This window comes from Eleginops maclovinus, chromosome 20 (assembly GCF_036324505.1).
Source record: "Eleginops maclovinus isolate JMC-PN-2008 ecotype Puerto Natales chromosome 20, JC_Emac_rtc_rv5, whole genome shotgun sequence".
NCBI classification, from domain to species: Eukaryota; Metazoa; Chordata; class Actinopteri; order Perciformes; family Eleginopidae; genus Eleginops; species Eleginops maclovinus.
Genome location: NC_086368.1, coordinates 2,242,594 through 2,267,441, shown reverse-complemented (window position 1 = coordinate 2,267,441; position 24,848 = coordinate 2,242,594). Strand labels below are relative to the sequence as shown.

General features: G+C 40.5%; 1 protein-coding gene across 1 annotated transcript in view; it reads right to left on the bottom strand.

Moving 5' to 3' along the window:
• LOC134883277 (receptor-type tyrosine-protein phosphatase gamma-like) overlaps positions 1-24,848 on the bottom strand; it is a 407,948-nt gene that overhangs the window by 41,201 nt on the left and 341,899 nt on the right. The window contains exons 8-9 of the mRNA XM_063911578.1: positions 18,372-18,564; positions 9,034-9,218 (exon numbers count right to left, since the gene is read on the bottom strand). Coding sequence (XP_063767648.1) covers positions 9,034-9,218; positions 18,372-18,564 — 378 coding nt within the window. The remainder of the gene's footprint in view (positions 1-9,033; positions 9,219-18,371; positions 18,565-24,848) is intronic.

The window sequence follows — 24,848 nt, the reverse complement described above, 5'->3', positions numbered from 1 at the left end:
CTTAATCCTGTGATACTTGTTTTTTCTACGGGACCGGGTCTGGAAGCATGCTGTAACATTGCATGCTTCCATTGAGCTGTTAAAAATGTCTGTGAACACTAGAGGCAGCTGATCAACACAGTGCTTCAGCATGGAGGGGGAGATATTGTCCGGGCCAGCAGCTTTTGTGGTGCCGAGTTTTCTGAAAAGTCGGTCAGGAAGGTGTGAGACTGGAGCTGGTGCACAGTCGTTAGCTGAGAACTGTTGTTGGAGTCTCTCAGAGTACAGTTATTTAGCATCTCTCACCGCCTTGTTAAACCTGCACTTGGACTCTCTAAATATAGCCTTATCACCACTCCTGAATGCCTCCTCCTTAGCTGCCTCAGTTGGACTGTCAACCAGGGCTTGATGTTGTTGTAACTCTCTCCGCTGCTTGTTGGACTACAACTGTCCTTACAAAAACTAATGTAGGATGTCACAGCCTCTGTGTTCTCGTCCAGACTCTGAGTAGCAGTCCTGAACACATCCCAGTCAGTACAATCCCAACACGCCTGAAGGTCCTCCATTTTAATACTTAAGTATCACTTTTTTCACAGATTTTAATCGAATCCGACTGATTTATCTTCCAAACATTTCATAAGCTGTTTTATCACTGAAGAGAATCAGAGTCAGTGAGCAACAGAGTGCCATTGGAAAATATCATATCGCCTTTCTGTTTTATGGTTTTAAGCGGTCAGACAAAGGGTGACAATTAATTAGCTGCTTCACCATACATACATTATTTACCCGTCTAAACCTTTTTTATTACTCAATATAATGAGAGTTTGAGCATCAAATTTGTAAGAAGATAAACCATTGCTGCTAATGTAGCATTCCTAAACATTCATTAGTTCAACTCCACCATTGGAGTAGAAAACATCCCTAAAGATAATGTTCCCCTCATTGAAGTATTTTATGAGCAATGGATCCAATTACTGTGTGTTGTAATGTGAAAGATGTTGCGTGTAGGGACCTTCAGGTAATCATCATGAACATCACAGTTCCCCTCAGCATCTCCAGAACATTTTAACATCTTAAAGCCTGTTGTTTTGGTTCTGTCAGTAAATATTGGACTTAGATGTATGAGGTGGCTAAGTGTGTAACCCCAAGCTAATGCTAATGTTGCTATGTGTCTGCTAATGAACTTTATAATGCCAATAACATTTCAGTTTGTTGTGGAGTTTAGCCCCAAGGTGACCAAAGAGAAAACACTAAACAACACATTAGTTCAGCTTCGAAGAATCGAAGAACTCTCTGCTTAACTTTCAATGTTAAAGAGACACTGAAGTACAGAGCAATATGTTCTCTTCACAAATTCACTGAATTGGCTGAATTTAAAAAATGAATCAAATACTATTTTCCCACTATCAGAACATAAAGCCATCACAGTCTTTTGAATCAGTTAAAACCTTTTGCTTTTACCATAAGTTTCTGGACACTCTATAACCAGACACTAGCAGCTGAGGTGATCTACAAAGGAGTGAACATCGACTTGAATTACAATTCCAAATCTAAATGATTTTAACAGGCTCATCTCTCAACCTGTTGTGACTGTTGAGTGTTTTACTGCGCAGAGTTTACATATTTTTTTTAACTGAAAATGAATTGTATTCACTTATTTGTAAATGGATCAACTCTCTCTTGGTTATTTATCATATTAACCTCACATGGTAGTTGTAGGGCCTTTTTCTCCATTGTATCTGAACTTTTGTGCCATTTTTGAACAATATGTATTTTTTTCTTTCTGTCTTCAAACTGCGCTCCTTCGAATGAATTCTGTCAATGCTTCAGCAAAAGTCTGTGATTGGTCGACAGGCACTAATTATTCACCCCCTGATGCATTGCAAGATTTGATCTGTTTATTTTATGCATAAAAACATCAAAACACGGATAAATAATCATGCAATATCAGTTTACAATCTTCATGAAGTCTTTATCAGTTTATAATCTTCATGAAGTGTTAAAATGGTCAGATATGTATACAACCATGCTGCACCATATGTGAGAACGGTATGGAGCTCAGCTATAACACGCAGTTTGTGAACTACTAATTCAACCCAGCACGAAGATAAACTCCACAGAGTAAAGACAATTCTCCAGTGCGGGCTCCAATCCTAGAGATTAGCTATAATCTTCTGTATTGAAACAGTCTATGTTAAAATAAACTTTCTGACTGATTTGGTAATCATTTCTATTACACTGAACAACTTAAAATGAGAAGTTATTAAACATATAAAAGAAACAACTTCTGAACCAAAAATGTTGAGCTGGCACGACTTCTACTTATTGGAATTCTCAGTATGTACAACTCAAAAATGTGAGTCACATTAACTTATGAAACAGTTATCTCTTCCATAAGATTACTCGTTGGCTCAAATGTTGGCAGTTTTCCTTAAAACTTAAACATTTTACATTTTAGTTGGCCCTCAAAGCTCAAAAAATCTATTGCAGACAGTTGCCTTGACATTTTGAGTTGTTCTTACTTTTTTATTCACAATGTAGTCATGTATTCAGGGGGAAGCAGATATCATTTCCATAAATGCACCATGGGACTGTGCAGAAAATCTGACATGCAACTGATATCTTTCACAAAAAGTCGGGGGTTTACACTACCGCTAAGGAGAACTCACGCTGACTGCTGCTCTCACACAGACGGGTGGCACAGGGTGAGTAAAGAGGTATCAGGAACACATCTCTGTGGCATCAACTGCAGCTGACAAACCAGCAGAACGCCCACATGGAATCACATCAGTCTCTCCCTTACAGAAATATTACACATGTACAATAACCAAACATTCTTATGTAAAGAAATTAAAATAAATACCTTATATTTGCTAGAAAAAGATCATAAGAGTTGTGGGCTATAGAATATAGGCAATGAAGTGTGTTTAGGAAGAGGAATTGTTATGAATGTAATAGAAGTTGTTCTGTCTGACCACATTTTGCCATGGATGTCCTTTCACTTTGGTTCGAGCTGAAATTTCTCTCCATTGATTTATATCAGGAAGTTTTGAGCAGACATTCATAGCTGTCTGAGGATAAATCCTACTGATGGTGACCTCCTGACTGAGCTTTGTGTTTCTGAGTGAAATGTCGCCTATCAGATGAATTGTTTTTGAATTTGTAATAACTATCACCGTGACACACCATCTATTTTCTGATACTTTGTTTTATATTTAAAAACCTACAAAATGAAAACTAAAGTATACCCATGAGCCTAAATAGCTAAATCTCAAAGAAGATAGGAGGTATAAAATAATACTGTTAGGATAGGTTAATTCTATAGTGATTTTAGTTTGTTGTACTATTTAGTTTGTTTGTATTCTACCAAAAACTGTTTCTAATGTTTGATCACCATATTTCATGAATTATAAAGCACAAACTACATATTAAAAAAGCTCCAAACTGAGTGTTAGTTGCGTGTGAAAACTATATATGCACACCTTAATGTTCAAAGGGATAGAGGTTGGTTGTGTACCACTCTGGACAGGAGAAGCAGCCCTGATGAGAACCATCTGAGAGACAGGCCCTCCAAAAATAAAACATCACAAGTGGCACAGTGTAGAATAGCAAGGCGAGGTAAAGCAACAAAAACATTTCATATCTTAATATAGCGTACACTGTTAGTCTGTATAAGGTAGGCAATCATTTTAGTTGACTAAAACACATTTCGCTGCACCCTGACCACAGTGTATTGCTCTGCTTTTGTGCTGGCAGTCCTGTTTGCTTCTCCAAACTGTCATGTTCTGCAGATATTACTCTCAGTATGGATAATACCTCACTTCAAAATCTCCAAACTTCCCTTCCAGCACTTGAGATACACTCCGTTTCCTTGGAGGTTATGTCAGAGATGAGTCTTCCCTTTTCTACTCTACAGCGTTTACTCCAGTCCTGATGATCAGTGTTTCATAACCGTGGTAGTCTCTCTGACACGGGGGACGGGTGGGATTTGGGGGTCCTAAAGGCATGAAAGTCCCTGTTGTGACCTAGATAAAGCCGTCAAGGGAGAATATGAGGAATAAGAGCAAAATCAAAGGGCTGACAGGAAGAAAGGAAAAGATGTGGGAAGGGGGGGGGGCAATGTGAGGAAGGGCAGGGATTGTGGCGAGTTGGAGTAGATTTCACGGAGAGGGGCAGTCTCTTGAGTTAATGATGGGAGGATAAAACCCTTCCCTCCTCTCCTCTCCCTCCAGGATCCAGGCTGCTTCAACAGCCAGGGGGCACTCTCATCCCTTTTTCAGCAGCCGTTCCCATTTTCACACAGAGTCGCTGGCCCAAGGTCATGCTTTTTGCACAGGCTGGAAGCCGTGCCCCCCCTCCAGCTCAGCATTAGTATTCTGCTGGCCGAGCAGCAGACCACAATGTAAGGGAATGAAAGCTCCTGTCTGCTGCAGCCGCTCTCATGGTTCATTCTGGCTCCTGATGACACCATTTGTAATGGAATTGATGGAGGATATTGCTTGTTTTGTGTGTGTGTGTGTGTGTGTGTGTGTGTGTGTGTGTGTGTGTGTGTGTGTGTGTGTGTGTGTGTGTGTGTGTGTGTGTGTGTGTGTGTGTGTGTGTGTGTGTGTGCGTGTGTGTGTGGCATGTGTGTGTGTGGTCCCAAGTCAACTGAATAACTACTTTATTAAAACCTCTGCAGACATAGTTTCTCATAAGAAGTTTTGTTTAGCCCGAGCTGTGCCTTTGTAAAGAAAAAACAACACATATTTTCAATGATGCAATCACGGCTGATTTAATGTCCAAACTGTTTGGTCCCAAAACAAGTAATTAGGTTTAGCAAGGCCCTCGCAGTCATATTGTTGATGATGTATAATCCTAGCTATTTATGAAATCACACACACACACACACACACACAATGCGTGTCATTATTTACAATATGTCTGACTCTGTTCGAAGCGGTTCCCTGTTTAATCAGAATCTAATGAGGACAGTGATATTGGTATACGTGGAAATGTAGATGATTAAAATATGATCAAATTTGCGGCGCATCGCAGTGATAATGTTAAAACATAGTCCATTAATCAAGTAAATCTGTTTGAGTGAAATAACATATGGCTGAAGGACGGGGCAGTGGGTGGTGTGTGTTTTCATCTCGCAATGCATCAGCAGGGAGGGGATGTGGAGGAAAGAAAGGAAAGAAGGGGGCATGAGAGGGAGTAAAGCAGAGAGGAAGGAAGAAAAGGAAGGGAAAATGCAGCAAAAGAGGACCAAAGGGTCAAACAGCAAGCAGTTAGTAGCAGTAGCTAATTACCTTCAGAAAAAATATATTTGTGTTCCTCCTGTTTATACTGTAGTCGCCATCAAGCGCTTACTTCTTCAAGAGACGGAACCGTGAGAGATAATAGACAAAATCCACAATGTTCTTTGCAATATGACTCCAAAAAATGATGCCGAGATAAAATCAAATGTAAGTGTAATCAGCCAAATTGAGTGGGCATCTTTGTCTTGGCAGTCCTTGTGGTGAAGAAGAAACAGAAGGGGGGGGGGGGTCTCGATGTTAAACTCAGATTTGGTGCAGTGTTTGTTCTAAAGAGGTATCTCTGTAGCCTTAACCATTACTAAAGCTAGGGTTGATCAACATGATTGTACAAACTGTACAACTGAAAGTCAGTTGAGTGATTTTGCCAAACTATTAATGGATGTATGAAAACATTGTGTGCAAGGCTTCAAATCAGTGTTCTATTGTCTGGATAAGGTACACAATTTTTTTGTCAAGTTTAATTATTTATCTCTCAGCAGTTTCTCAATTGAATAATATTTAATTCTGTGAGATTTGAATAATTGCAGCCTGGTATCATTAAAAAAAACAAAGGTTCCTAACGGAGTGAAATGACCCGGAAGTCCCTCAGTGGCAGCCATGATAAGAGCTGTTTGAATTCTCTAGATGATAGGAAAGGTGCTCCGAAACTTCCTTTATAACCTCCTTTAGCTTAGGAAACACTGGACCTTCCTTTACAAAGGAAAGCAGAAAATGCTGTCCCACAATGCCTTGCGGCCGCAACATTTACCTTGACACAGCATTCGGCCGTTCACGGAAACAGCAGATCGTGACAGAGAAATAAGTATCATGAAAGTTACGGTGCTTATTAAGCGATTTAAAACTTATACCGTAACCTGCTAAAGTGCTTTGTTTTGAACGTTCAGCTCTATATTAATCAAAAGGAGAAATATGAATGTTACTTTTGTACTGAAATGATCAAATAAAGTCCACATTTCAGTGTTTACTCAGTTGTGTGGGGTTTTTAATGCTGATACACAGTGATAGGTTAAGGCATAACAAGGTTATAATAAATACATTTGTATTTATTTTTTAATATTTTCATATAATCATACTTATTGGGATTCATGTCGATTAATACCTGTGGACTGGAGGGGGGGGGGGGTTGACAATCATAAGTTTCGCTTTGTTTTTATTTCAATTCCAACCTCGGTAATGAAGAACATATGTCTCTCTGTTTTCCTCGTTCATAAAGCATAAAACAACACCATCAGAGCACGGTGCAGAGTCTCTGGAGTCTTTCAGTAGTCCTGTACAGAGAACTGTAGTTCCCCACAGCAGACGCACGTATCACGTCCGCTGGCGCACCATAAAACTACAGTATCCAGCATATAGACATTCATTATGCACGATTCGTTCATGACTGTATGCAGCTAAAGCTAGAGCTGCTGACGGACTGCAGCGTAGGAGGCCATGGACTATCATAGCTGGAAGTCGAAATACACTGAAACTAACTTCACACGTGGAATTCCTCACCGGCCTGAAATACAGCAGTGATGAGGCACACAGTGGTGGACATGGAATCTGAGGCGTGTGAGGAAGAGCTGAAAGGATGCTTTGTTCTGCTGTATCTCTGTGGAATATATGGCAGTACAAACATGGCTGCAGAAAGAGTCTGAACAGAGCTTTCTCTCACGAAACCAGGCCAAGAAAGAACATCAGAGGAAGACTGAAAATATGTTCCTGATTGTGTGTGTGTCTGTGTGTGTGCAGTGAGACGAGATATGAGTGTGTTTTAATTCAATTCAAAGAACGTTTAAAGCATTGGGCTCATTAAACTGTATATGCACACATATTTAATCTTAAGGAATTCTGCTGCTTGCACATAATATGTTATGTATAACAGTATCCTAATGGATATGAAATATAGATGGATGGATGGATAGATAGATTGATAAGTACTTTATTGATCCCAATTTGGATTTGTTTTGCGTTGCAGCAGCATAAAGACATGGCATTGTACATTACTTCTTCTTATTATTATTTGTAATATTTTTTTATTTATTTAGGTGGTCATGTGCTTTTAAATGCATAAGTTGTTGTTTTAATAATGTATTGGATTTCACCATTTAATAAAATGTGTTTTGATACGTTTGCTTGATATGTTTGCCAAAATGTAGAGAGACAAATTCATTACCTTTCTTAAAATACAGTGTATTCTTTTTTTTCAGAAACATCATTCGATCACTGAATCCTTAAAGATAACCCTTACTCATTCTTAACCCATTAGCAGCTGACCTGAACACATCCAATCTTTTACTAAATGCTGGAAAGTAGTGAGAATAAATAAGCACATGGACACAGGGTGATTCTGATCATATTGATGAATCTTCCTGTCCTGTGTTTTACTTTATCACCATCGTTTTATTTGATTTGATCAACTTGTCAGTAGGCATTTTACAGACACATTTTAGAAGATCAACACGAAATTCTAAAGCAGCAAACTGATATACAGTGTTGGGCAAGTTACTTCCAAAATGTAATACAGTACATATGACTTATTGCTGTCTTTTTAAAGTAATAAGTTACATTACATTATTACTGTCTCTGAACTGTAATGCGTTACACTACTTTGTGTTACTTTGAGTTACTTTCACCAAAATAAGCTCTAAAGTATGGCTTTAAATGCTGAAATGTAGTTTATTGCAGCTCATTAATTAAAGCTATCTATCAGTACATGCTGAACATTAGGAAAAGAGCTAGATATTAAACTCACGCTCCGTTTAAGTGGGCTGAATAATATGTGATACCGGTAACATGACGTCTCTGTGTGTTATTAATAACATGTTAGTGGAGCCTCTGCACGGCCCTGTGACCTGCTGTATATCAACGAGTCTCTATTCAACGTTAGCTCACCTGGTCATTGGTGTGTTAACGGGGATTTGGCTGACAAGCTTTCTAAAAGCCGGCGACTCCACAGAGGACAGAGGCTGCATATCTTCAACACTCTGCCACGAGTCTCTGAACTTCTCGGGGTTCAAGAGGCAGACCAGAGAAAGTTACCTTCTGTTGCTTCGGCCTGCGAGCACTCCTGTCTGTTTCATTTCTTTTCTCTGAGCCTGCAGCTCTGCATTGTGAGCCTGCAGCTCTCCAATTTGTTTCTGCAGCTCTCTTAACCAATAGTAAACAGGCTTACTGAGTTAGTATTCTACCTGCACAATTATTTCTCTGGTGTGGGAATGTCTCGCGATGTTTGTGATTTCTTAGAAAGAAAACACAACATTTCGGGTTAAAATGTCAGAATCAGAATACCTTTAATAGTTCCACAGAGGGGAAATTTGCAAATCTGTTGTAACTGCGTTACTGATAATTGTAACAGGTATTATATTACCCAAATTTCAGAAGTAATGCATTATATTACTGCGTTACAGCAAAAAGTAATACATTACTGTCACTTTTGCAACGCGTTACACCCAACACTGCTGATATATAAGTATTTGTTGCATTTCAGAGCCTCTCAGCACCTGAATGCAGCACAAGTCCATTTAACGAGACGTTCAGTACTTTGCTAAGCAACAATAATGTAACCAGTAAATACTTAACAAGACGTGTTTACAGTCTTGTTGTCTTTGTTATCACTGCGGTCCAGCAGTGTGAGCATTAATGTCCCCGCTGCGTCCGACCCTCCTCATCCCTACTGATGGGATCTACTGTGTCTGGTTCTGCACTCGTTTGGGAATAATCAGATCCATTATAAACCCCCACTGCGAGCTCCAGCCCCTCCCACTCTTACCAGTTTGTGTTTGGCGTCGGTGAGGTGCGTTTCCTCGTAGCTGTCGTCGTGGGTGGTCCAGCTGTAGGACACCAGGAAGTGGAGGATGGGGGGGTGGTAGGTGACCTCTGGACGGGCCCAGCGCACCACCAGAGCACTGACGTTCACGTGCTGCACCTTCATGTTGTTGGGAGCGCTGCTGCATGCTGGGAGGAGCGAGGCGGGACCCAGAGAAAGAAAGAAGAGAAGGGGGGGGGGATAGATTAAAGACAGAGTACAGCAGCACATCTTACATTAACCTCGTTTACAAGAGCGGCTAATAAAGGGAAACACTCCCAGGATCCTGCTCTGAAAACACTGAAATGTTGACTTTAATTAAATGTATTCTGTCAACAAATGTCACATAACTGTATTAGGTCAGTTGAAAGCAATAATATGAAGTTGAACCAAATATTTTTTCGATTTAAACTTAATATTATTGCTTTCAACTGACCTAATACAGTTATGTGACATTTGTTGACAGAATACATTTAATTAAAGTCAACGTTTCAGTGTTTTTAGTGTGGTTAATACTTTGTGAAAGACCCACACACACACACACACACACACACACACACACACACACACACACACACACACACACACACACACACACACACACACACACACACACACACACACACACACACACACACACACTCTTTGTCTAAAGGATCCAATAATGCATTATTTCATATATATCCACCTTCAGGCAACATGCATTCAAAATGCTCCGTCTTCAGATATCTGGCGGCGGTAGATATGAAGGCAGCATATAAACATTGTGTGTTTTATCATGACTTTCACACCACACACTCTCACACACCAACCATCCGCACATTGTGCTGGAAGCAGCCCCGCACCAGCTGCTGCTGACCACCAGGTGTCTCTGTTGGACCAGAGAGAGTTCTGCTCATTTGATCTTCGATTTCAAAGGATTACTGTTTTTTCTTGAAAAACCAATCGTACCATTGTTTGGAAAAGGTTTAAATGAGACGGTTGGCTTTTCTTATGTTTTCTGACTTTCATTGTATTTGTTGTGGATGCTGTTCATGCTCAATGAATGCTTGGACGTGTATCTGGTTCCTACATGTCCTCAATACATTCTGAAGACTCCCTTCATTGTGATAACAATAAGTCAGATCAAACTCAGACTTCTGCTTCTCTGTATTTATCTTCATTTGGAGAGATCCTGTTTCCATTCACTAGGCATTTCCAGCTTTGTTTCCATTTTGCAGGTGCTGTTAAACTACTGTCAGTAAAACGTCTCTGCAGATGTTTCACAATAAAAGCCTTGTAGCAATTTCAACTGAGTAATCCCTGGATTTGTAATGTGACACGACGAGACGTTTTTTGTGCAGTTTACTGATTGTGACTCAATTATTAAAAAAATAAACAACTAAGAAGTACTAGAATCAGTAAAATAGGCTAATTACAATAGTCTGGTAAGAGAAATGGATTTATGTGATATAGTCACATGTTTAAGTAATACATACTATGTTTACAATAGTGAACTTTAAAAGTAAAGGTAATTTCACCTCACATTGTTATATAAATATATATACAAAATGCATTTTGAAGTATGTGATCACACATTATAACGCCACAGCTATTTGATGCTCTCATTGTGCCATAATTGTACCATCGTATTGATGGATGAGATATTTTTTACACTGATCTATCTTCTGATAGTCTGATATGACAGCTTGAGTGTGATTACACAGAACAAACAAGTGACATAACTGTTCAAAACAGCTAATGCCAAAATGCTGGCAAACAGGTGTTCATTCAAAGTATGGTGAGTAATAAATATCATGTCACACACGTGCCTGGTTAATGTTGCGTGACTTCTTTGCAACGTGTCTGGTCACATTTGATCCACTTTCTGATCTCGGCACTCCTGTAACAGCTGGTGTAAGCCTCAAAGGCATGCTGCTCTCGGTTCCTGCTGGATACAACAATGCCCCTTTCTTTCAACAGAAATGTTCCCGGTCTGTTGAAGAAGAACTGGACTGGTCTGCAGAGCACCACCCAGCACTGTTAGGATGTTCTGGAAGGCAGACTGTCAGCCAGGCCTTATTACCTCACATCAGTGTTGGACCTCAAGAGTGCTTTGTGGCGATGGGAGCAAATCCCCTGCATGTTCCAAAATGTAGTGGCCAGCTTTCAAACAGGACAGGAGTTTGTAACAGCAAAAGGTTAATAGAGACCGATGGACACGTCTAACCATGAGATAATGGTGGTGAAGTATGTCCTCATACTTGGGACAGCGTGTGTTTTGAACAGCAGTCCTTTGCACTACGCACTGTGAGTACAGAGGGAGCAGCATATTACCATTGAACAATGCACATAATGATTATTCCAAACACTCTATCATATTATGCAAATGAAAAAGGTAATTTGATGATGAACATGGGCTGATTGAGAATAGGGCTCACGTGCCTGCTGGAACCAAATTGATTAGCTTGCTCATAAAGAGCTGCAGTGGAGTTTTTCTATTCATAACCTGCAGTCAAGCCCCATGTGGCTTAGCATTACTAAAGCCATTAGTCACACACACACACAAAACCACACACCTTCACAAAGTAGAACACACACATGCAGATCATCATTTGGAAGTCAAACAGTGAATGACCTCTATACTGGGAAAACTTATTTAACAGGTTACATCAACCGGGGGTGTATGTGCGTGTGTGTGTGTGTGTGTGTGTGTGTGTGTGTGTGTGTGTGTGCCTTTCTACATGCACAACACTTTTGCAGAATTGTTCCCTGTGTGTAACAAACACCACTGAAGAGGGCTTGTAGCCCTGTGTGTCAAGCAGGGTGATTAAGAGACCCTCTTACGGCTTTCATCAAAGATAAACGGGCCATCACACACACACACACACACACACACACACACACACACACACACACACACACACACACACACACACACACACACACACACACACACACACACACACACACACACACACACACGGGAGAGATCTGGTTGGCAGTGAGTGATGGAGACTTTAGTGCCCAATCACACAGAACAGAACATGTGTAGAGGGTGTGTGTGACACAGGTAGGACCCACACAGGACATCTCTCTCTACCCCTCTACCTCTCTGTCAAAAGTGTGTGAGGGGCCATTTAGAGGAGGAAAGGACATCTTTGTCCCTGCAGCGTGTTGACCACAGTTGATCGATGGCTGGGTCTTGATTGTGGCTCGGTCTGCGGGGCTTTGCTCTTGGAAGGATTGTGAGGTAAGGTCTCAGTATGAACAGCGGAACAGTAGGGTCTGTAATTAACACGCCGCTGCCAAATCCTGCTCTACGCTGCTATTAGTTGTGAATATGAAAAAGGTGCTCTGAAAGAACTGAACCGTTGGCTTACATTAAACGTATTATATCAACAAATTTCACATAACTGTATTAGGTTAGTTCGAAGCAATAATATTAAGTTTTAAAAAAACATATTAGGTTCAACTTAATATCATTGCTTTCAACTAACTTAATACAGTTATGTGAAATTTGTGGACATAATACATTTAATTAAAGTCAATGTAGCATTTTTTTTTCGGTTTAAAGGGTTACTTTAAAATGTAATCTGTTACAGTTATTGGTTACTGGTAAAAAAAAATGTTATCAGTAACATATCCTGAGTATCACATTATAAAGTAATGTGACTTGATGACTTTCTGTTACCTTTGGATTATGTAAAATGCAATGCAAATAAATGCAAGAGAAAATAAATATTAATAAGCTGTTTTTACTAAAGCGTGAGACAATAGAACAATGTGACCTTGGAAAAGAAACCAAGATATTCAGTATTAAAACGTTATCTTCTCAAACTACAGAGCAGTAGTTGATAAATGTTTGAGTTTAATACATTTATTTAAAGCAAACTAAGTATTTTTGTATAATAAATCAGGTATTCACCAACTGCATTTACATAAATGGTATTTAATGGAAAGTAGCCTAAATGAAAACCCAAAAACAAATTCAGGCAGTACTTCTCCCTATATACAGTGGGGCAAAAAAGTATTTAGTCAGCCACCAATTGTGCAAGTTCTCCCATTTAAAAAGATGAGAGAGGCCTGTAATTTTTATCATAGGTATACCTCAACTATGAGAGACAGAATGAGAAAAAAAAATCCAGGAAATCACATTGTAGGATTTTTAAAGAATTTATTTTCAAATGATTGTGGAAAATAAGTATTTGGTCAATAACAAAAGTTCATCTCAATACTTTGTTATATACCGTTTGTTGGCAATGACAGAGGTCAAACGTTTTCTGTAAGTCTTCACAAGGTTTTCACACACTGTTGCTGGTATTTTGGCCCATTCCTCCATGCAGATCTCCTCTAAAGCAGTGATGTTTTGGGGCTGTCGCTGGGCAACACAGACTTTCAACTCCCTCCAAAGATTTTCTATGGGGTTGAGATCTGGAGACTGGCTAGGCCACTCCAGGACCTTGCAATGCTTCTTACGAAGCCACTCCTTCGTTGCCCTGGCGGTGTGTTTGGGATCATTGTCATGCTGAAAGACCCAGCCACGCTTCATCTTCAGTGCCCTTGCTGATGGAAGGAGGTTTTCACTCAAAATCTCACGATACATGGCCTCATTCATTCTTTCCTTTACACGGATCAGTCGTCCTGGTCCCTTTGCAGAAAAACAGCCCCAAAGCATGATGTTTCCACCCCCATGCTTCACAGTAGGTATGGTGTTCTTTGGATGCAAGTCTGCATTCTTTCTCCTCCAAACACGACGAGTTGAGTTTTTACCAAAAGTTCTATTTTGGTTTCATCTGACCATATGACATTCTCCCAATCCTCTTCTGGATCATCCAAATGCCCTCTAGCAAACTTCAGACGGGCCTGGACATGTACTGGCTTAAGCAGGGGGACACGTCTGGAACTGCAGGATTTAAGTCCCTGGCGGCGTAGTGTGTTACTGATGGTAGCCTCTGTTACTTTGGTCCCAGCTCTCTGCAGGTCATTCACTAGGTCCCCCCGTGTGGTTCTGGGATTTTTGCTCACCGTTCTTGTGATCATTTTGACCCCACGGGGTGAGATCTTGCGTGGAGCCCCAGATCGAGGGAGATTAGCAGTGGTCTTGTATGTCTTCCATTTTCTAATAATTGCTCCCACAGTTGATTTCTTCACACCAAGCTGCTTACCTATTGCAGATTCAGTTTTCCCAGCCTGGTGCAGGTCTACAATTTTGTCTCTGGTCTCCTTTGACAGCTCTTTGGTCTTGGCCATAGAGGAGTTTGGAGTATGACTGTTTGAGGTTGTGGACAGGTGTCTTTTATACTGATAACGAGTTCAAAAAGGTGCCATTAATACAGGTAACGAGTGGAGGACAGAGGAGCCTCTTAAAGAAGAAGTTACAGGTCTGTGAGAGCCAGAAATCTTGCTTGTTTGTAGGTGACCAAATACTTATTTTACCGAGGAATTTACCAATTAATTCATTAAAAATCCTACAATGTGATTTCCTGGATTTTTTTTCTCATTCTGTCTCTCATAGTTGAAGTGTACCTATGATAAAAATTACAGGCCTCTCTCATCTTTTTAAATGGGAGAACTCGCACAATTGGTGGCTGACTAAATACTTTTTTGCCCCACTGTATATCTTTATTTTAAAATGTACTTTAACATTGTAATACCGCTAGCAATCCCCACCTTTAAAAAATGTAACAGCCGTCTAATTACTTATTATTTGAATGTAACTGTAAAGGAATACAGGTATCTGATTTTGTATCCTGATATGTAATCGTGTCACATGTAATTGGTTACTCCCCAGACCGTATGCAGCTCATCAGCAGCCAAATCCCTTAGTTTAAGACAGTTGGGACTTGTTAGATTTTTTTAATGCTCCAGTTCCCACTAAGGGGCCCTAAAGCCGTACACTAAACTCCAAATGTAACTCCTAATGTACGCTGTGCAGGGCAGTCATCCAACGCAGCCAATGGGAAAGAAGAAAGTCTTCCTGGCTTCTAACAACGTGGTATCCCCAGGTCTCAACACCTAGTAACTACATTTGAATAAAGGACATACAGCCCAAACTAGGACAAAAAGAGTCAGGGAGCAGAACAAAAATACGTATCTTCAATAAGCTCTTTTAGGATGTGAAAAATGTAAATGCTGCTTACTTGAAGTAGAAATGTATTCACTGTCCATTCCTCTGCAGTACTGATTTGGAGGTCTAACACTGAGTTATGTTTCAGAGCAGCCCATCCTGCATGACACATTGTTATTTAAGCACTATTACACTGGCATTACTCACCGGCTGCTTCATACAGTACCTGAATCTTTCGTAGAATTATTTTTGGTTATATTTTGACTCAAACATTTCTTAGGTGGGAGCAGTGACAACACATAACCCCTTCTTAATCTAAGTGTTTTCATTTTTACACTTTGTAAAGATTACACAAATAAGGTGTTAACTAGTGAGCTTTAGAATTACGGTTCTGGCCGAGCAGAGCAAAGTCTCTTCCTGTTTCCTGTCCTCTTGCTAAGCTAAGCTAACCCGCTGCTCGATGCAGATTCAGCATATGTTAAGGTACTGTACTTTCCAAGTTTTTTTAATAATTCCTCAGCTAATTATTAAACGCAGGGTAAAAGGTGTTTCATTTGATTTAACTGCAGTGTGTGAGATATCTACCGTATGGGTCGAATATAACTGGACATAAAACCATATGCTACTTGACCAGACTGTTCAGTAAAAGTAAATGAATGAAATGGTGACGTTACATTTCTATTTTTTAATAAAGGTTCTGCAGTAAACAAATGTGTTCCGGTTCCTCCCTGATACAGTAAATCCAGACTGTCAATAATTAAGGAACCTTAGCAGAGGCACAGGTCATCTCTGCTTATGCTTTTAAGCTTTTCATCTCTTTGCAAAAAGGGTAAGAGAATATTGTAGACGGAAAAACTCCCTAAAAGCAGAAAGGAAAGGTCAAACATCTGACCCGCTGGAGGAAATACTTTCACTTGCTTTAGTCGGCTGAGGAGTTTGGCTTGTTCTTGATTGAAGTCTTAAATCGCAGTTGGACCCTATCATTGCAACTTCAACCTTTGACCTGACCTCTGACTGAACTATTATGAGACATTTTAAAAGGAACATACATAACAATTGAGAAAATGTCTGTTTGCTGTCTGATCCAGAGTCAGATGAAAACATAAATATCAATTCAACCTGTGCCGGCACTGTTACAGGTCCTCAAGGTTTTTATTTATAGACACTGAAGTTAATTATGTCTTATTACATCCTAATGTATGATATTTTATACAGAAATTAAAAGGGTTGATCTGAGGCTTTGCATGGTGCTTTTAACTGAAGGTAAATAGGAAAATGGGAGAGTTCATTAGCTAACATGATATCTTAAAAAGATGTATTTTAAATATGTTAAAGCTTTTTCTTAAAAGTTTTCGTTAAGCTAGCAATTTCCTACTACAGTCAGTTTGTTGCACTAAACCACAACACACATCCCTCTCTATTCTCGAGACACAGAGATTACACTCATGGTTCCTCTTTTGCTTCAGAACACAGGACAGGTATGTTTCCCAAAGTGCTGGGCTGTGGTTATAACAACACCCTTCCTCTCTGTAATACTTTTCTCCGTCATTCTGCCTGACTAAATGTGAGGCTGCCAGTCACTCTGGGACACAAAAGTAAATGAACCATCATTGCTGATGAGAAGCAATCACAAGCAGGAGGAGGGTGTTCCGGCTGAGCCTCAGTAAAATAGAATAAATTAGCACAGGGAGGGGGCCTGGAAAGAAAATGACTGGTGCAATTACGCTGCTGCTGTATAGGTTTGGTCCAGATTTCCATTTAAAAACACAGCCTGTGTATTGCAGCACTTACAATTGTTAACACTCACATACATGCAGGTACAGGTTAACATCCCTAGCCCCTCAGCTATGTGCTAACAGCTCTAGTCCTCTTTGTTTTTTACTCAGCCTTCCTTCCTCCTCTGCAGACCGGTCCTGCTTACAGCAAACATGTCCCACTGCAGCGCTCAAGGACAAACTGCAAGAGACAGCACACTGTGCCAGGACAGCACTACACATATAGTATATACACTACATGTGTGTGTGTGTCTGTGTGTGTGTGTCTGTGTGTGTGTGTGTGTGTGTGTGTGTACATCTAGGTGATGCACCTCTCTCCTAGTCGACCATATGGAGGTGTGCATGAAGGAAGGGAATGGACAAATCCTGCTAGGACAGTTGACACAGCACAGATGCTAGGCCACACACCAACACTTACAAACACACAAAGAAATACGTGCACACTCACACAGATGCATGCACATATCCACACACACACACACACACACACACACACACACACACACACACACACACACACACACACACACACACGCACACACACTCTCTGTGCACAATGTGTGGTAGTGTTTGAGTGGTAATGAGGCAGGAGTGGGAAGACGGCTGGTGAGCCTCCCACTGCCTTATGCTAGGGGAGTTACTGAGCTTGCTGGTGAAATGACACACACAAACACACACACACACACACAAACACACACACACACACAAACACACACACACACACACACACACACACACACACACACACACACACACACACACACACACACACACACACACACACACACACACACAGTCCTCATATGAGCAGAGCTGAATATCCCTCATTTATTAACATTAAGAAATGTCACCATGCAAGAGAAATGTGTGAATATTGGAGCAGTTTAGAACGGAAAGAGGGGAAACTAATGAAGCTGTAGCTCAGTGGTTAAAGAAGGAGAAAGAGCACTTTGGATGAGGTGGTTAAGGGATGTTATACATATTCTCATGCTTATAGACCAATCAGGTATGGACAATTGTCATAAAAACAGTAATATAACATGCTGGAATAAACTCACAAGGATATGTTTCTTTTATATTGATGCATTTGTTTCTTATTTTCGAACTTTGACATTTCAAATAAATGTAGATTTATTTAATTTTGGATAAAAATATGTTCTGTATCTCATGTATCATTTCATTCATTTTCATCACGAAACTATTGACTTTCATCATTTCTTTCTTCATCCAAACAACATACACAGTAGTAACCATATCATTGCAACTCTCACTTTGTGAAAATATTGGAATATTGCTTCAAAAGTAATGAAACTATAATGAACTAATGTATATGAACAAAACTATAGCTCATGAAATGAATGATTCTGGCCAGTTTTAGTGCTGCTCTGATCCGAGTTCTGGGACATGAAGTTTGACGTGTCGCTTTCATCCTCATGACATTCACGGTTGTAAGCATACATATGAAGTGAGAGCCCTACCTCTGGAAGCCTCTGTGCCATACGGTCCGCTGCTGCTGTCCGTCAGGTCGGGCATCCAGGCGTCTTTGACTGCTGACTTGAAGACGTGGCGATGGTCCAAGCTCTGGATGGGCCTGAAGTTGCTGCGCAGATACTCCACTGATTTCACATGGTCCTGCTGCTCTGTGGTGAAGATGGAGTAGAACGCTTCCAACTGGAAGACAGAGGAGTAAACAGGAGAGGAGTTAGTGTAGTGCCGGGCAGGACTCACTTCCTGTGGGGATTTACAGTGGGGGAGTGCTGCATCCATCATACAGCACTGGAGTGAGCACATAACTCACTTCATAACAACCGTAGACATCTAATTGTCTAAAATATCTAATTGGAATAAAAAAAGAGAAAAATAAACAATTGAATAACTATCAAACCATCCCCAGAACATTACCAGAATGTTTGAAGCATAATAATGACAACTTATAAAGAACATAATTAAAAACCGTATCCATTCCTCAGTGATGAACACGAATAAAGTCCCTCTACAGAGAAGAGCAAGACTCCTTTATTTAAAATACATCAGGATTACTTCAATCAATACATTCTATTATTTGTATTGCCCTACTTGTTTGTTTGTTTGTTTGTCGGTCCTTACGCCATGTAAAGCAGCCTTGGGTCCCTTGAAAGGCGATATGTAATCTGTTATTATTATTATCCAAAACAAGTCACATTTCCAAGCTGAAACCAGATCATTTATTCAATCATGTGTCTGATCCAGACCTGAGGGTGGTGTGGCCCTGAGGATTTTGATCTAAAGGTCTCTCACAGAGGAGATGTTTGAATCTGTGAACTGACAGCCATCCACCCCCTCAGCCCCCCCCCCCAGACCTGGGACTTCAAAAACATGAACTTTCAGTGAGTGTTGGTCCTAGCGGCCTGTGTCTCTGAAGGTCTGTCCCAGGGGATGATTGTGTGTTTTAGAGTTCTGGTTGCATATTCATGCTGTGCCAGTGTGTGTTTCTTTTCTTTTCATTTGTTGCAGGCATAAAGCAAACACAGACAAACTCCAAACGGCACAACAAACAGTGTGGGAGTTGTCCAAGTCTTTGTAGTGATAAATACATCAAGATAAAGATTTGTAACAAGTATGTTGTCCATTATTTGCATTAATGCCAGACAAGTAAAAAAGCGTGGGTACCACTTTACAATAAGATAACCTTATAAAGGATTCATAAAGGGTTTATAATTAGGTTATTAGTTAGGTTGTAAACACTTTATTTATCATTAAGAACCATTTATAAACCAGTCGTACATCAACACAGACTCACTATTTTGCAAGATGACTAAGCCTTATATTGGCTACCTAGCTTACTTCTTCTTCATCAGCCAGCACCCTTGGTATCTGTTGTTCACTGAGTTGATTCTCCCCGAATCCATCTTGATGTTTGTTGGCAACTCACGTCTTATAAAAGCGTATTAATAATATATAAAATGTTCACAACCTAATTAATAAATGAATTACAAACTATTTATTAACCCTCAATAAGGGTAGTCTTATTGTAAAGTGGTACCACAGCTTGGCCCATCAGCAGTCTGGATCAAGTAAATGTAGTTGCTGCCCTAACCGGAGAATCTGAAATATCTAAACAACACTGGGCCAATTCTGGGGGGCCACATGTGACACAAGTCCCCCACTAAAGAGATTGTATTTCTGACTGGCTAAATTCCCCAAACAGTCAAATCAAACAAAGATGTCCTCCATTTGGTCACATTTGGCTCGGTCTACCAGCATCCTTGGTTGTGTTTTTTTTAAGGAGGTAGTACCTCTGGAAGGACAGGTGTGGCTTCCATAATAACATGTTTTTGTGTAGTAACTTTGATTGGTACATCTGCGTGTCTGACACGCTGAAACGCTTCCACATGTTGTTTTAAAATGAATTCTCATGACATGTTTGCAAGCTGTGAACATTTTGTACTGCGTTGGGTAGATGTTGGACTTGGCCTCTTCCTGCATGTTGCCATTTGTCAAATACGTGCTGGGTGGCAAGACGTGTGACCAGACATGGATTTGCACTGTGTGACTGAAGTGTCATCTTTCTGTCTCTGTTGGCAGATGGATCCTCTGTACAATGTGTTTGGAAGCAATGCACACAGAGAAACAGCTTGTGTGTGAGAGTGTGTTGGAGAGAGGAGGGGGTGTAGTGTGGCAGATTTAGTTTCAGGAAGGTACATGTCTGTGAGGAGATATCCAAGGACAGCAAATTCTCCCTGTGACTCTTTGTGCTGCCCAACGTCAGGTGCTCCGAAATTGAAAACAGAAGCTAAGCCACAACAGAATAAGGGGGGAGTGAATTCGGAATGGATTGTCCTTGACTACGCCATCTCCTACTCTAACCATTCTTTTGGAAAAATCTCTTCCAGCAGTTCACAAAACAACTTCACTGGACAGAATAAGCCAGCAAGCCAGACCCAACCAAATAATTAAAAGCAAATAAGTGACATTGATTAAAGTGAAAAGACTGCTAATAGCCTTTAGATGAAAGAGGTACATCTAAGAGTCTTAAAAAAACATACAGAGCGTGTATTTATTCTTTTTGTTTTTCTTCATTACATCTATTTTTGAATCCATGAATCCCTTCTCACAGCAGCCACAACAGTTTGGAGTAGTGAAAGCCTTTGGAATCCTCTGGGGACCATGAATATTCAGACCAAATGTAATGGAAGAGTGGACAGTAGGTTTTGAGATACCTTGATTTGAAACAATCTGTGATGCTTGGGTAAGCCAACAATCCTCCCCGTTCTTATAGAATAATAAAATAATAGCAGATGAGAAAGTCAGCCAGGGTTTTTTCCTGAGCAGAATGTGATTGCAGCAAATCCAAATCCCAAACCCCCCAAGCTGCTGCAAAACAAATGTAAAACGCACATAAAACATCAGCCTGCCAGCTCTGTTGACCAGCTTTAGGGGTGACTTTCTGAGATGATGAAAGTCAAATCTGCGTCAAAGCAAAGGATTAATAAGAAAAAAGCCCCAGTCTGATTCCACTGTTTACAGAACCGTAGCAACCCCTCAGGGTTTATCTAGGACTGAAGCTGGAGATGGAGGTAACGCTGCACAACTGCAAGAGCAAACACAAATGCATGAATGGCTCTTTAGCCTTCTTCTTTGTGTTAGCTATTTAGTAGCTCTGTTGTTAACTGCTGATTAACTGCTCAGGACTTTTACCATGGGGGGGGGGATTCAGCTCACCGACTGTATATGAGGGACGATAGGTTGGGACGTGTCACGTGGGCGGGACGTTGCCAGGAGTTCAATCTAAAGCCAGCACACATTTTGGTTATTACGTCATAACTGAAGCAAATCTGGATCAGCTCGTTTGTACCCCCATTTTTAGAGATGTGGGTAAGGAGGAAAAGAGAGAGGGTTGTATTTTCTGACACTTTGTGAGTCTCCTTACACACCGGGGACACATATTGATGTATAAAAGGACATCCAATAGTACATTTTACATAATAGGGGACCTTTAAGTTATAGGTTACATTTCTCCTGCCTTTGTAAAGCTTAGGTAACAGTTGCTTTCAATGAAGGAGGTGGGTAGGGGGCTCATTGACCAGGGTTTAGTTCTGGTACCAGTGGTTCCAATACAGCTAAAGCATTGATATATCACGAGAAGCGGAAACTGTTTTCCAAGGTGGCACCCACATCTTAACAATAAAAGCAACTCACTGAGAGCACGCTCCAAACATCGGCTTCTATTTTTGGGGCTAATGGAGCATGCATATTAAAGTCCTCTTCTGGTCTTACTTCCTGCTGATTCTCTGCACACAACAAAGAATTGATGCCCACACATTACTTGCAATGTATGTACATGTAGAAAGTCTTTTCTGGCCATTGTGGGTCATGTGCAACAATTCATATTTTCTATGTAAAATGTAATTACAGCCCTGTGTAGTTGTGTAAGGACTGTACTACCTGAAAAGCTCTTAGAAAATGTTTTGAATATATATATGTCATTAGAAATAGTTCTGCACCCAAGGTTAGTATTTTACTGTTATATACTATGAATCACTACCAATGTCTCACTTATCAAATATAAGAACTGTAGCTAGCATTGAAATATGTGGGACTGAACCAGATAGGATGTGTGTGCCTGGATTTTGAGGTCCAATGTTATCATACATATAGTACCTGCTGCAGCTTTAAGTTTGCAGGAAGTCCTCAAGTGACTGTCAGGGACTGTTAGTAAAACCTGCTCAAGTCCTCAGAAGTTTTGCTGAACTAAACTCTATGTACCTCAAAGTGGGACGTCATCAGAGCCTCTAAATGTGTGTGTTGTGTGTGTGTTGTGTGTGTGTTTGTGTGTGTGTGGTTGTGTGAGAGATTAAAAGCATATTTTCTAAGAATGCCCACAACTGTGTGGTTTGCTGTGTGGTGTTTATCGACTTAGGCTGCAGACATCCCTCGTTTGTGTGTGTGTGTGTGTGTGTGTGTGTGTGTGTGTGTGTGTGTGTGTGTGTGTGTGTGTGTGTGTGTGTGTGTGTGTGTGTGTGTGTGTGTGTGTGTGTTTGTACATATGATTTTTGGATTTATGGCCTGGCTCAAATCAGAGTTTGTCTTCTCACAGTGGACTGCAGGAGCACACAGCGCTGAGCTCCTTCAGCCCTTCCTGTGAGGGCATCTTGTGTCTCGGCAAATATGCTGAATTATGGTTATGGTTTTTTGACCTTAGTTTATGTATATGTATTGTCTAGTCTGTGTCCAATAATCCTTTTTGTTGTCTGACATTTCCTGTGTGTCATTTCCAGTTTTAGTTTATCACTAACATCCTTTCTCATTTCAGGTAGCTTGATTTCCCCTCCTTGGTTGTCCCTCCCCTTGACCTGATTAACTGCCCCGCCCTTATTGTTTACACCTGTGTTCACCTTGTATATTTAAGCTGTGTTTGTCTCTGTGCCCAGGGCCAGATCGTTTTGAGTTATCACCACGCTAGTGTGCGTTATGCCTAGACCTTTGTGACTATGGAATATTACCTCTAGTAAAAAACCTTTTTTTGGAAACTCTTTTGTGTCGAGTCGTGCATTTGGGTTCTATCATTTTATTGTGCCCCAGACGTAACAGGGCACTGCGCTCACCAGAGAGCAGCCTCACACAGATTCACATCAGCCTCAATCTGAGTTGAAATCACTATATTATCAGAGCATAAAGCCTTGGTTACAGCATCAATGAGATTGTTCTGACAGTAGGCAGATTATAGGTAGTTTGCATGTGTTGCTATGGTAACCTAATCTATCCTAGAAACAAGGAGACAGTCTATTGCTCTGCCATGAGTTACCACTGCTCATTGAAATAACTCCGAGATCCAGAAAACAGGAACTGCGTTTCTTTTTTTTTAAACATAAACTATTAGACAGGCCTGGATTTGTTTTAGTGCGGATTAAAACAAATAATAAAGCAGTGTTGTCACCAGAGTTGGGTGTAATGCGTTACAAAAGTAACGGGGTTACAGTAATGTATTACTTTTTGCTGTAACGCAGTAATATAATGCATTACTTCTGAAATGTGGGTAATATAATACCCGTTACAATTCTCAGTAATGCAGTTACAACACATTTTAACCTGAAATGATGTGGTGTTTTGTTTTTAAGAAATCACAAACATCGCGAGACATTCTGACACCAGAGAAATAATTGTGCGGGTAGAATAGTAACTCAGTAAGCCTGTTTACTATTGGTTAAGAGGGCTGCAGAAACAGATTCACAATGCAGAGCTGCAGGCTCACAATGCAGAGCTGCAGGCTCACAATGCAGAGCTGCAGGCTCACAATGCAGAGCTGCAGGCTCACAATGCAGAGCTGCAGGCTCAGAGAAAAGAAAAGAAACAGACAGGAGTGCTCGCAGGCCGAAGCAACAGAAGGTAACTTTCTCTGGTCTGCTGCTTGAACCCCCGAGAAGTTCAGAGACTCGTGGCAGAGTGTTGAAGATCTGCAGCCTCTGTCCTCTGTGGAGTCGCCGGCTTTTAGAAAGCTTGTCAGCCAAATCCCCGTTAACACACCAATGACAAGGTGAGCTAACGTTGAATAGAGACTCGTTGATATACAGCAGGTCACAGGGCCGTGCAGAGGCTCCACTAACATGTTATTAATAACACACAGAGACGTCATGTTACCGGTATCACATATTATTTAGCCCAGTTAAACGGAGCATGAGTTTAATTTCAGCATACTGCCATAGATAGCTTTAATTAATGAGCTGCAATAAACTACATTTCAGCATTTAAAGCCATACTTTAGAGGTTATTTATGGTGAAAGTAACTAAAAGTAATGCAAAAGTAGTGTAACGCATTACAGTAATAATGTAATGTAACTTATTACTTTAAAAAGACAGGAATAAGTAATATATACTGTATTACATTTTGGAAGTAACTTGCCCAAGACTGGTTGTCATCAGCTGGATATTGTTGAACATTCTGCATAAAAGTGCATGTCCAGGCTTTATTAATCCAA